The 12799-nt window shown below is 58.4% G+C and overlaps 1 protein-coding gene across 9 annotated transcripts in view; it reads right to left on the reverse strand.

Annotated features, from left to right (window-relative positions):
- Nucleotides 1-12799, reverse strand: part of JAKMIP3 (Janus kinase and microtubule interacting protein 3) — a 148532-nt gene that overhangs the window by 13533 nt on the left and 122200 nt on the right. For 5 of the 9 annotated variants that reach the window (XM_030805146.1, XM_030805157.1, XM_030805182.1 and 2 more), the window contains 4 exons: nt 9440-9643; nt 8084-8149; nt 5764-5805; nt 3869-4942 (listed from right to left, as the gene is read on the reverse strand). In XM_030805146.1, the coding sequence (XP_030661006.1) occupies nt 4499-4942; nt 5764-5805; nt 8084-8149; nt 9440-9643 (756 nt within the window). In that variant the 3' untranslated portion in view covers nt 3869-4498. Of the gene's footprint in view, nt 1-3868; nt 4943-5763; nt 5837-8083; nt 8150-9439; nt 9644-12799 lie in introns of those variants that run through there. The other 4 variants (XM_030805214.1, XM_030805204.1, XM_030805193.1 and 1 more) reach the window with 2 other exon arrangements.

Consider the following 12799-nt stretch of genomic DNA (forward strand, 5'->3'; position numbering starts at 1 on the left):
GAACACTGCTCTCCAACACAGAAGCCAGAACTCCTTGGGGAAGGGGTTTGGACCCCACCTTGTGGGGACAGAGAGGAAGAGAGTGCTCTGCAGGGCGCCGGCCTGGAGGAGTGCTGGAGGCTCTGCAGCAGCGTCTGGGTGAGGAGACATTAACAGCCTCGCTGGGCCATGACCCAGGGACAGACTGAACGGCCGGAAACATACAGTGCGATACATAAGCAAAGAAATAGGAGAAAAGAGGCAGGTCTTCTCTATAGGAAAATTCTAACCAATGAAATAGAAGGAAGGGGGAGAGGACGTCCCCACAGGAAGACGTGCTGCAGGGAAGATCCACCAACGGGTGTGGAGATCCAGGCAATGTTCATGGAGAAACGTGGTCTTTTCAGTCTCGGCCAATCTCCCCCAGTACATGCATATATTACAAAGGGCTCCTCGGTGGAGACCGTGGCAGACACCCCCTTAGCCAAGTGATCAAGGTTATGGCCTCAGTGATGAAACACACCCACCTCGGGCACCCTGGTGTGGTACTGAGGGTCCATCACTCCTGGGACATTCCCCCCAGATGCATCATCTCCAGGGAACCACAGGCCAGGCAGATCCCCTGAGGAACCTTCTACAAAATAACCGGCCAGTTCTTATCCAAGCATCAAGGCCAAGAGTGACGAGGAAGAACTAAAAAACTGTCACTGATGGCAGGTACTAGAGACAGGATGAGCGAATGCGATGTGGGATCCTGGAACAGAAAGGAGCATTTGCCAGGAGGAAACCTGGCGAAACCAGAACCCAGGGCGTGGCTAAGTTTTGAAAACGTATCACGATTATTCAAGACAGGGACAGGCTGGGCGCAGTGGCTCATGCCTGTAATCCCAGTACTTTGGGAGGCCGAGGCAAGCGGATCACGAGGTCAGGAGTTCCAGACCATCCTGGCCAACATGGTGAAACCCCGTCTCTACTAAAAATACAAAAATTAGCTGAGTGTGGCGGTGCCAGCCTGTAATCCTGGCTACTTGGGAGGCTGAGGCTGAGGCAGGAGAATCGCTTGAACCAGGAGCAGGAGGAGGTTGCAGCGAGCCGAGATCACGCCACTGCACTCTAGCCTGATGACGGAGCAAGACTCTGTCTCAAAAAAAAAAAAAGAAAAAAAAGACAGGGACATCGGGGAAGCAGGCTGAAGGGTACACAGGACTCTCTACACAATTTATGCAACTTTAAGTCTAAAATTATTTCAAAATAAAAAGTTGGGGGGAAAAGCTAATTGAAGAGAAGGGAGATGCTGAGACAGCACAGTAACGTCTCGCATCTCATTTACTGTACAAAAATACGCGTGCACAGACACTGTTGCCATTCCTCTGCCACAGAGCAGGGCGCACAGTGCACCTGCCGGGCTGTGGGTGAGGGGCCCTCTGCTTCCCATGGGTGGGGGGTTGGTGGTCCAGGGCTGGGAGTGGGGACGAGGGAACAAAAGCCCCTTGCTGGCTGCAAGTTTAGGTAGTAGCTCTTTCATGACACCCTTTGAACTCACACTGGAGACTGCGCGCTCGGAGCAGACACGGTGGGAGAGGATCCCGAGAGGATGACAGCCGCCTCGCTTCAGAGGAGCCCTGTGGGCTGGTGGCCTCGGCCCAAAGTCCCCGCTCCGTAACCTCCCCCAAGGGAGCCTGCGAAGGCATCGCTCTCCTCTCCTCACTCGCCTGAACATGCTCAAGAAGGCATTGCTTCCGGTGCTCCAGTGGGGACAGGTTTCTGCTCACAGGTCTCCCCACTCCTGGGGTAGCTGCAGGGTCGGGCGACAGCCCTCCGCAAGCATCTGGGGCTGACGGCTCCGCCTGGTGCAAAGTGATGCTCGGGGCCAATTGGCTCACACACGTTTTCCTTTCTGGTCTAGCATTTGAGACTCACTCCCTGATCCCGCGAGGCTGGCAGGACTGGCTGAGAACAGTCTTCTGTGCAGAGCTGTACAGACGCCTTGTCCACGATGCGCCTGTAGCTTGTTAGCCCCCGAGCGGAGCAGCGCCCGCCCACCTCTGTCCCCACCGTGCCCACAGGCCTGAGGCACAGTCTGCACGTTGCTGGCCGGCTGCCCTTCCCTGATGATGGTGCGGCCGGTCCACTCTGACCGCCCCATGGGCACACGCTGGGAGCAGGAGAAGCTCCGAGTGACCTCCAGGTCCAGTACCCAGGAAACGGCTCCATCCAGGGCTGCCGTCCACTGAGGTCCCAGTCCCAGATGTCACCGAGGGCAACTGTGGAGGGCCCTGCTCCCCAGGCCCCCCTCTAGCCTGGCGTCCCCTCTGTGACCTGTTGTGGGAATGCGCTCGGGGCTCAGCATGGCAGCATGGCCTGGATGGTCCACTGCCCCTGCGGTGAGGCCTGGCCCACAGGGGGTGGGAGTGACGCAGCCGGGAACCCTCCACGGGGAGGTGCGTACGGCGGGGAGGTGCGTATGTCCGCGCCGTGTGTGTTGCTGCGCTGTGGGGTGTTCCCTGCCCCCAGCCACCCTTGGGGGACCCTGGAGGCTGTGGAGCTCCCGACCTCTGGCTGCGCCGTCCTTGCTGCACAGTCAGAGATGTTATGCTTGGAGCTCCGGCTCTTGCTGTGGGACCAGAAATCCCTGGGGACTTGGGAGCCATGTCCTGAGGGATGGTGGGCCTGCGGTGCCCTCGTGTGCCAAGCAGCGGGCGTCCTCCGACAGGGCTGGGACTGCTGGTCTCTCGCTCCTTCTAGAATGAACCTCTGCAGCGAACTTTCTGGCCTGAGGCTGTGCCTGGGCGCACTTGGTGGACACAGGAGCCAGATCCTGCTGGGTACCCAGGTCCCGACCCACACGAGGACGACGCCTTGTCCGCGATGCGCCTGAAGAACGCACTCCAGGGGACCTGCAAGACGGAGCCACCGCCCCCTTTGCACCTCCTCCTCGCAGCTGCCCCCTCCTGAGTCGAGGGTGAAGATGGAGCTGCTGCCCACTCCTGAGTCGAGGGTGGTGGTCGCACCTCTTCCTCCCCCTCCCATTTTCTATGCAGGGAGCATCTCGGGGGAACAACAGTGCCTGTGGCCCACAGCCGCTGCCCACTGCAGGAGACACAGGTGGCTCTCGGACAGGGTGTGGGTCGGAGGTGGGGGAAATGGAGCGCTCCCTGGGCAGCCCCCCATGGGGCTGCCACTGCCTCCCCAAGAACCGGCTCACCCTGCCCCAGAGCCCCACTGAGTCCCACAGACGACGGATCTTCACACACTCCCATAGGGAACCCCGCTGGCAAGGAAAGCTCCACGGTGGAGCATGCCCAGGGTCCTGACCTCCCTCCCTCCCTGCTGGGAGCACCCAGAGTCGCCTCCCCAGAGCAGACACCTCAGGTGCCGGGTCCTAGTGTGGGGCGGCGTTCACGTTCAAGTGCACGGGAGCAGCGGAGGGAGGCGCACTCGGAGAGAGGCCTCATTGCACCTAAGGGGTTTCTCCCTTTTCCCGCAAGCCTCTTCCTGCAAGTAGGGGGAAGAGGGCCAGCTCTGCCAGATGCCAGGTCCCTGTGGAGACCGTGTCTGCAGACCCTGCCCCCAGCGACAGCTCACACCACGCTCCACACAAGCCCCCAGGCCCTGTCCCATCAGTGGCGGGAGAGGTGATCTTGACGGGTCAGCAGTGGAGGGGGTGGCAGAGCCACGCATGTGCAAACGGGGACACAGAGGTGTGAAGGAGAAGCTGGGGCTCACCTCACAGGGAGGGTGTGCCAGCAAATTTAATTCTCATCTCAAATGGGGCTGCGTTCTCTAAGCAGAATCAGCAGGCCAGGAAGGAGGCGTGTCAGCCCGTGCAGCGTCACCACACAGGGCGGGAGGGAAAAGGCCGTCCCCGTGGACAGGTGGCAGCCCTTACCTGTCAGCCTCTTGCTCCACGGCTCGTACAGTGTCCCCACACAGAGCGGGAGGGAAAAGGCTGTCCCAGCCGCTCCCTTCTTGCGCCCGCCGTCCCCACCTGGGCTGCTCCTTGTGTGCGAAGGCTTGGGGTGAGGCTTCGGTGCCCGCCGGGGTCCACGGCCTGCAGGGCTGGCCCGTGCAGGGGCTTCCAGGCCGGGTGGCTCTGGGCACCCAAGGCCTCTGTGACTTCTGGAGATGCACTACGGAGGCAGCCTTTGGCATCCGTGTTCCAGCCAGCTCTGCCCCCTCGTCCCACCTCCTGTCACCACGCTCCCCACGCCTTCCTTGGCTCAGTCCCACGGTGCTCCCAGCTGGCTGCTTGGGCGGGATCTTGGCCTTCCTGTCTCAGGTTGGGAAGGGAGGCAGAGGGTTGATGGCACCACGTGGCCCGCAGCGGCCACGGCTCGTCTGTCCCCACAGAGATGACGATGAACGAGGGTGGATGTGGGGTCTGTTGGCCAGGGGGTGCTCAGGACCCTAGCAACACATTGCAGCATCGGAGGGGCCCCTGAGGTATCGGGGAGCCCTCCCAGGACCATCCCAGGGAGCCTCCAGATTCCCTTGAATGAAGGTCACAGCTTTCATCTTGTCATCGGGCCAAACCGCTGTTGTTTCTGAAAATCATCCTCCAGACACCAGTGGCAGCTACTGTGAGAACCAAGAGAGAGGAGGGGACCCGCAGCTGGTGCTTCTGCACAGAAGCAGTTCTCACCCCTGCTTGGCAGGGAATGCTACACATCCCTGGAACTGGGATGGGGGCTGCCATCCGGGAGAAGGGACCCAGGGTCCAGCAGCCAAGGTCGGGCCTATCCCGGAGAAGCCCCCAAGAAGTCGGCAGAGCCAGTTCTAGTTCTGGCACATCCCACGTGGACGGCAGCTCCGCGCCGCACACGCTGCCCCTTCTCACTCTTCCTCCACGGGACTGGCGTGCAGAGACCAAATCCCCCTGGGTCTTCAGGATGGAGAAGCGATGTCCCATTTTGTCCCTGCTCTCTGGTCCCACTGGAGGAAAAGGGTCCAATTCAATGTGGGGCTAGAAGAAAAGAAACGTAGAGTGCAGAGTCAGCGAGGCTCCGCTTGGCCGGCGTGAGGGGTGAGGGCCGAGGGGCTGCGTGGAGAGGATGTCAGGGAGGCTCCGCTTGGCTGGAGTGAGGGGTGAGGGATGAGGGGCTTCATGGAGAGGGAAATCCCTGCTCCCAGGGGAAGCTCCTCTCAGGACCTGCTGAAGGGTGGGGACTCGAGGACCAAGGTGAACGATGATGTGACGTCCTACTTGCCCCTCCTCCAGTTTGGAAGGAGGCAGCCATCTATGCTGGCGGGTGCCATGGTGGTGGCAGCAGCAGCAGCCGTGACCTGCAGACTCCAGCTATCCTGGCCTAAGCTGCCCCAGCCTGGCAGGGAGACCAAGCCCTCCCGGCTGAATCTCCAGCACTGCCCAAGCTTGTGCTCAGCACCACCCAGAAAAGAATGAGGATGAATCACAGAACCACTGTGTCTGCCCCCAGGGCCTGCTGCCTAGTGCCACCAAAGCAGAAAGACTCCCTAGAGAGGGTCCTGCATGTTTCTGCTACACTGAGGTGGTGGGGGGGGGTGGGCCCTGCTCTCCTTTCTGCTCAGGAAAGGTGAGCACCTTGTGGCCTCTGTAGTGGAAGGCTCTGGGTCCTGACCCCCAGGGAGGGACTTCCAGTGTTGAAGGACGTGGGTGACTTTCTAACAACCCTTTTGGGGATACTGGGTCATCGCCTTCCAGTTGATCAAATGGCAGGCGGGCAGCTCCCTGGCAGGGCGGGGGCCGAGGTGTCTTCTGGGAAGCAGAGCGGGACCCCTGCTGGACCTTGCCAGTGAAATACTCACCATGTCAGGGTGCCAAGACGGACTATGACCAGAGAATGAAAGCTAAGGAGAAAAATAAGAACAAAAATAGAAACTGAAACAGAAAGGGGAGGATGGAGAAACGGAAGGAAAGAAAGAGAAAAAAGAGTTTGTAGTGCTTCTGGCAAGAAATACACGCGATTACAGACTGAAGACAGAGCTGTCGGCAGGGAGGAGAGGACGCCATTCAGGACTGTGCCGAGGGAGGGATGCTGCCCAAATGCCCCGGTCTGACGGGTGGTGCCGCCACCCCTAGGAACGCACTGGGGACCCTGCACCATGCAGACGTGGGCGGTGGGCGCTGGTCGGGGGCCCCACACCCAGCGTGTCGCTAGCACCACAAGGCCAGCCTCCTGGGGACTGGGTCTCCTCCTCTCTGAAGTGAAACCCATCGCTGAGACCTGCTGCAGGAATTTTCGGCGAGAGCACCAGTGAGGTAATAATAATGGTGAACGTTGTATTGAAAGACATTCCAAGTGCCCAGCAAACAAAAGCAGGCCTGTGACAATACTGTGGTCTCAGTCCCACCATAAGCAGCAAAGTGCAACCAGCACCCTGAGTAGACGAAGTGCACACAGGCTCACTCTGGGCTGGGGGTTGGGAGCCAGGCCCATCTGGACACAAGAGAAAATCGGGCGGCGGGGCATTGCTTGGAAAGGAAGAGCTCTTTAGCTAGATTTAAGAAATAACACCTGATCTATTTTTCTTTGCAGACAGGGTCTCTGTTGGTCACCCAGTCTGGAGTGCAGTGACGTGATCATGGCTCACTGCAGCCTCAACCTCCCAGGCTCAGGTCATCCTCCCACCTCGGCCCCCTGAGTAACGGAGATTATAGGCATGTGCCACCATGCCCAGCTATTTTAAAAATTTTTTTTCTAGAGACAGGGTCTCACTATGTTGCCCAGGCTGGTCTCGAAATCCTAGGCTCTAGCGATCCTCCCATCTAGGCCGCCTAAAGTACTGGAATTACAGACATGAGCCACCACGCCCAGCCCTCACATTTTTCTAGTATTTAACACAAACGAATGTCCTTAAGATGCAAAATGAAACAGACATTTGGTTTGGGGGAAGAGACTCTGCCCTCTGAGGCTCAAGCCCCAAGAACACTGCGTCCCCTCCCGGCAAGGCCGGGCGCCCCTGTGTGCTGGTGGGTGCTTCCCCGCGTGGCCTGGTGTCCACCGGGGCCTCAAAGGCTGTGCCTTGAGTAACTCGTTCCTCAGGATGATGATTCTCACAGGCGGCAGTGAGTGCCCAGCGGAAGGGCATGGGTGTCACTGCCTACGAGGGGCGGGGCAGGGCTAGGGTGGATGTGGGATGACACACGGTCCCCCTAAGGCGACTGCTCTCCAGAGGGACCCAGTCTCTCCTGGCAAGTGCAGAGCATCTGGTGGCTCCTCCTCAGGCCGGGACCAGCACATGCCAACCATAGGGGCATCCCAATGCCAGCCTCCTGTTCTCTCCAGAAGGATGAGGCAGAAGGTGGGGCCACTGGCCACTTCATTCAGCCCTCAGCGGGAGCCCATCACTTCAGTGAGCTCCACCGCGTAGTAGATTTAGCACAAAGTCTCACTCTGGGCTGGGGGTCGGGAGCCGGGCCCCCGAGACCAATCACAACAGAGTGAACACTCTCACCCCCAGACATGACTGAACCAGCCCCACGTGGGAGAGCAAGCCCTGCCCTGAATGCCTGCAGGCATCCCTGGGAGGGTCGGGACTCTGCTGTGCTCCCCTCGTCCCGACTTGGAGAGCACCAAGCCTGTCACGTGCGTGGACAGAGCAGCCCTGACCCCACACCTCACGGAGCCAGGACCCCGAGAAAGAGCCAGACAGCCCTCCCCAGCCCTGGCGTGTGGCCTCAGCCTAACTGCACATCAACGGGTGCTTCTGATCCGGGAATTTGATTCTTAGACCAGCGCAAGGTGAACCTGCATGGATCAAAGGCTTCCACACAGCCCAGGCTTCAGAGATGGGAGGAACCCGAGGCCGTTGGCTCCAGATGGGGAAACTGAGGCCACAAGAGGAGTGGCTCCTCTGAGGTCGCATGGCTGGGCCCTGGCAGGGGCATTCCTAGACCCCGGGGCTCCTGTCTCCTGGTCCAGAGCCCTTGCAGCCACCACCCAGCTCAGCTCCGCCCAGCTCAGCTCTGTCCAGCCTTCAGGCCTTCAGGGGGCCGCTTCCTGATGCTGTTGGGAGCGAAGTCTGCTGCCCCAGCGGCCTGGAGCTGAGTGACTCAGGTCAGAGTGACACTGGGTTCGTCTCCCTTGATCTTAACAAGCAACCCCCAAAACTGCATTTGTTTTACCTTTTCCTCCAGTTCCTTTATTTGTCTCTTCTGAGCTTCTATTCTTTCTTCTAACTCTTTAATTCTCTGCAAGATTAAAAGGAAGAAAATCTTCAATAGTCACAGTACTTGGGAAACCCAAATCCTTCAAGATTTTCATTCATTTCCTTGGTAACAGATGGTCACAGAGCAGCTGGCGTGGCCATGGCCCGTGGCTCCTGGCGGGGACACAAGCCTTTGCTACACTGCTCTGGCAGCAGAGTGGAGGGTCTTCCCCATGCCACACTCCCCGTGGTGGGAACAATATCCTTCCGATTCCTGCAACTTCAACTCAGAAAGCACAACACCACACATCCAGGGAAATGGTAGGAATGGATTCCCGGTCCCCCCAGATGCCACTGCAACAGAGTAAGGGGCTGCCAGAGGGTCGCAGGAGAGCTGGGCACAGAGAGAGCCTCCCGGTGAGGGGGACGCTGGTGCCTGGGGTCCCCCAAGCATCCGAGCTCCAACCACAGCCCCTCTGAGGCAGCAAAAGGGCTGCAGGTCACTGTCCTCACCCTGATCCCCTGGAGACCAAAGAGGCCCAGGAGGCCGACGAGGAGCCAGCAGAGCATGTCCAACGTTAACCCACCGATGCCCACGGCCAGCTGGCACACAGGGCACTTGTTTATGTGAATTTCAATTAAGCCTTCGCTAGTGGTGTTCTTAACAAGGAATATATCCATAGAGCCGCCTCCCAGCCAACCTGGCTCACGGAGGAGCTGGGCCGTGTCCTACACATCCAGGCCGTCTAGTCAGCAGGGCTTCTCACCTCCCATTAGAACAGAACTGACCCAACAGGCCTGAGGTCCCACAGTGCCCTGAAGCAAAGGCAGGCCTTGGGCTGCTGTCCCCAGAGAACACCCTTGCCATCAGGAAACGGTGTCACGGAAAAGACAATACCCAGGGGTCCAAAAGAGGGGAACTGCCACCCAGAGGCCTCTGCAACACGCCCAGGACACTAGGCTGGTAGTGGAGGCAGTCTGGCCTGAGTGCCTGCCATTGACAGGCATGGCCACCAGGGGCGTGGCCATCAGAGGGTGTGGCCAGCAGGGGGCGTGGCCATTCTGGGGCATGATCATCAGAAGGTGTGGCCATCCAAGGCTCTGTGTGGAAGGCGTGACAGTTTGAGGGCATGGCCATCAGGGGGCATGGCCATCAAGGGGCATGGCCACCAGGGTGTGGCCATCAGAGTGTGTGTTATGAGGGGTGTGGCCACTGGAGGGTGGGGCCACAGAGGGGTAGTCGTTGGGGGTGTGGCCGTGGGAGGACCCCCTCTGGCTCTGTGCAGGCCCTGGCCAGGTCTTCACCCCAGCCCTGCCCCCACCTGCCACACACCTGCTGAGCCAGCTGCAGCAGCTCCATGCGCTCCCGCAGGATCTGGGCGTCCCGCTCGCGCAGCTCACTCATGACCTGGCGCTTCCACTGCTCCACGGCCACCTTGAGCTTTTCGCGCTCCTCCTCTGACAGCAGCTCAGCCACCTTAGCCCCGGCCTCCTGCTGCAGGGCATCATACAGCATGGCTTCCAGCTCCAGGATGTGCTGGGGCGGAAGGGGAGATGCCTTAGTCCTTGCCTTCTCCCCAGAAAAAACCTTTCAGGAAGAGCAACGGAGGCCGGGCCACCCTCCACCTGGGAGCAGGGCCAGGAGGATATGCAACAGGGAGGGACTCAGTGCTGTGGCCTCTGCGGAAGGATGAGGGGCCCCACGGACCTCCCCAGTCCGTGAGAAGACCCTAGAAGCAGAGACGCTGACCAGGCCCGCAAGAGCCAGGACCCTGACCCCAGGGTGGGGGAGGACTGAGCTATGAAGTGGGGAAGCTGAGTGGGAGGTGGAGGGGCTGCAGGTGGCCTGTGGGGACACAGCAAGGTGGGAGGGAGCTGAGCGTGGGGTAACCCGCTGCCTCCCCAAATCCAATTCATAGACCCATGTAACCCGATCCTGGTGCTATAACCAGCAGCCAAGACACATAATAACCCAGCAGCCAAAATACACACCTTTTCATAAATTCCTGGGGTTTGGCAGTTTGCTCTGTGTATTTCAAAGCTTTTCTTAGGCAAATTTTACTGATACAATCTTCGTAAAAAACAAATTCTCACACTACAGAGGCTCTTTCTTCCCAACCAAATGTAACATCTTCAGAGATAGCAGAAATATTAGGAAATGGAAAAACATGCTTTTGGGCCTCAGTTACACTTTATTGTTCTTGACAGCCACAAAATAAACTGTCCCCAGCTGTCACAACCAGTTCGCACATCAACCTTCTCTTCTTACAGTCACAACCAGCTCACACGTCAACCTCCACTTCTTAGAGCAAAAGAGCTTGGTGCCTTTAAGATGAGCTCCAGCTTCTAAAAATAAACCTGGTCGAGTGCTGGCTTGGAATTAACCTCACAGTGGCTTCACGTGCACCTGGTGGTGGGTGGTGCTCACCAGGACCTCCGTGGTGACAAGAACTGTGGGCTGCCTGGATGAGCCTCCCTGCCTTCGGCAGCCACACAGACCACGGTCTCCCACACCCATGTCCAGAGAGGCAAAGTTGGCGCTAGCCCCTGCCATAAAGAGCCACCATTGCCCCAGGAGGAACCAGTCATTCCCCTCCTTGCCCCAGTGTCTCCCAGAAGCAGAGCAGGAAGTGCAGAAAAAAACCTTGGTGCTCACAGGCCTGTGGGTCACCTGAGGGCACCCGAGCGACCGAGAGCCACACCATGAACGACATAGGAGAGAACCAGGCGAGTGCGCAGGGAAAGGGAAGGAAATCAACGGTGAACTCAGAAAACTCGGAGCATCCCAAATGAGGGGGCCTTCCTGTTGGAAGTGGAGAGAGAGGCCCACACATCAAACAGGAAGAGGCCCCTCCAATATCACACAGGGAGAGGCCCCTCCAGCATCACACAGGGAGAGGCCCCTCCAGCATCACACAGGGAGAGGCCCCCCCAGCATCACACAGGAAGACACACCCCCGGCATCACACAGGAAGAGGCCCCCCCAGTAAGACACAGGAAAAGACCCCCCCTGAGCATCACACAGGGAGAGGCACCCCCCAGCATCACACAGGAATAGACCCCCCCCCAGTGTGGGCGGCAAGCCACCCAGGCGCTGAGGCAAGAGACCGAGGACACGAGCTGTTCCAGTATAATAAAATATAAAACAAGAATAGTCATACCAGATAGAGATCTTAGATATGATTATATATGAATATCATTAATCATTAGTTGGTAGCAATTACTCTTTATTCCAATATTATAATAATCCCTGCTCTATAATCATAACCTAGGAAAAACCAGGCCATACAGAGATAGGAGCTGAGGGGACATAGTGAGGTGTGACCAGAAGACAAGAGGGCGAGCCTTCTGTTATGCCCAGACAGGGCCACCAGAGGGCTCCTTGGTCTAGCGGTGACGCCAGCATCTGGGAAGATGCCCGTTGCCAGGCGGACCATGGTTTGGCGGTAGCAAAAGGTGTCAAGGAACAACACCCGCTACTTAGCAGACCGGGAAAGGGAGTCTCCTTTTCCCCGGGGGAGTTTAGAGAAGACTCTGCTCCTCCACCTCTTGTGGAGGGCCTGACACCAGTCAGGCTTTCCCGCAGTTACCCGGAGGCCTAACCGTCTCCCTGTGATGCTGTGCTTCAGTGGTCACGCTCCTGGTCCGCCTTCATGTTCCATCCTGTACACCTGGCTCTGCTTTCTAGATAGGAGTAATAAATTAGTGAAAGTACTAATAGTCTCTGAGATGTAGAAATAATGGCGTAAGCTCTCTTTCTCTCTGTCTTCTCTCTCTCTTTGCCTCGGCTGCCAGGCAGGGAAGGGCCCCCTGTCCAGTGGACACGTGACCCACGTGACCTTACCTATCATTGGAGAAGACTCACATTCTTTACCCTGCCCCTTCTGCTTTGTATACAATAAATAACAGTGCAGCCAGACATTCGGGGCCACTACCGGTCTCCACTCATTGGTGGTAGTGGTCCCCCTGGCCCAGCTGTCTTTTCTTTTATCTCTTTGTCTTGTGTCTTTATTTCTACACTCTCTCGTCGCCACACACAGGGAGAGACCAACCGACCCTGTGGGGCTGGTCCCTACACCCCGGCATCACACAGGGAGAGAGCTCCCCCCAGCATCACACAGGGAGAGGCCCCCCCAACATCACACAGGGAGAGACCCCCCCCAGCATCACACAGGGAGAGAGCTCCCCCCAGCATCACACAGGGAGAGGCCCCCCCAGCATCACACAGGGAGAGGCCCCCCCACAGCATCACACAGGGAGAGGCCCCCCCAACATCACACAGGGAGAGACCCCCCCCCAGCATCACACAGGGAGAGACCCCCCCCAGCATCACACAGGGAGAGAGCTCCCCCCAGCATCACACAGGGAGAGACACCCCCAGCATTACACAAGAAGAGGCCCCCCCAACATCACACAGGAAGAGATCCCCCCAATATCACACAAGAGGCCCCCCCAGCATCATACAGCGAGAGGCCCCCCAGCATCACTCAGAAAGAAGTCCCCCCAGCATCACAAAGGAAGATGCCCCTCCCACAGCCTCTCACAGGAAGATGCCCCCAGTCCCCTCCAGAGTAGGGGGCATTAATCCTGGTCCAACCAGCAACAATGTGCCTCCCCACTGGTCTTTGGGGCTGAATGATCCCCTGAGCAGTTGGCCCCATCTGAGGTCTGAGCACACAGCTACTGTGGAGGT

This window comes from Nomascus leucogenys, chromosome 3 (assembly GCF_006542625.1).
Source record: "Nomascus leucogenys isolate Asia chromosome 3, Asia_NLE_v1, whole genome shotgun sequence".
In the NCBI taxonomy this organism is placed as follows: Eukaryota; Metazoa; Chordata; class Mammalia; order Primates; family Hylobatidae; genus Nomascus; species Nomascus leucogenys.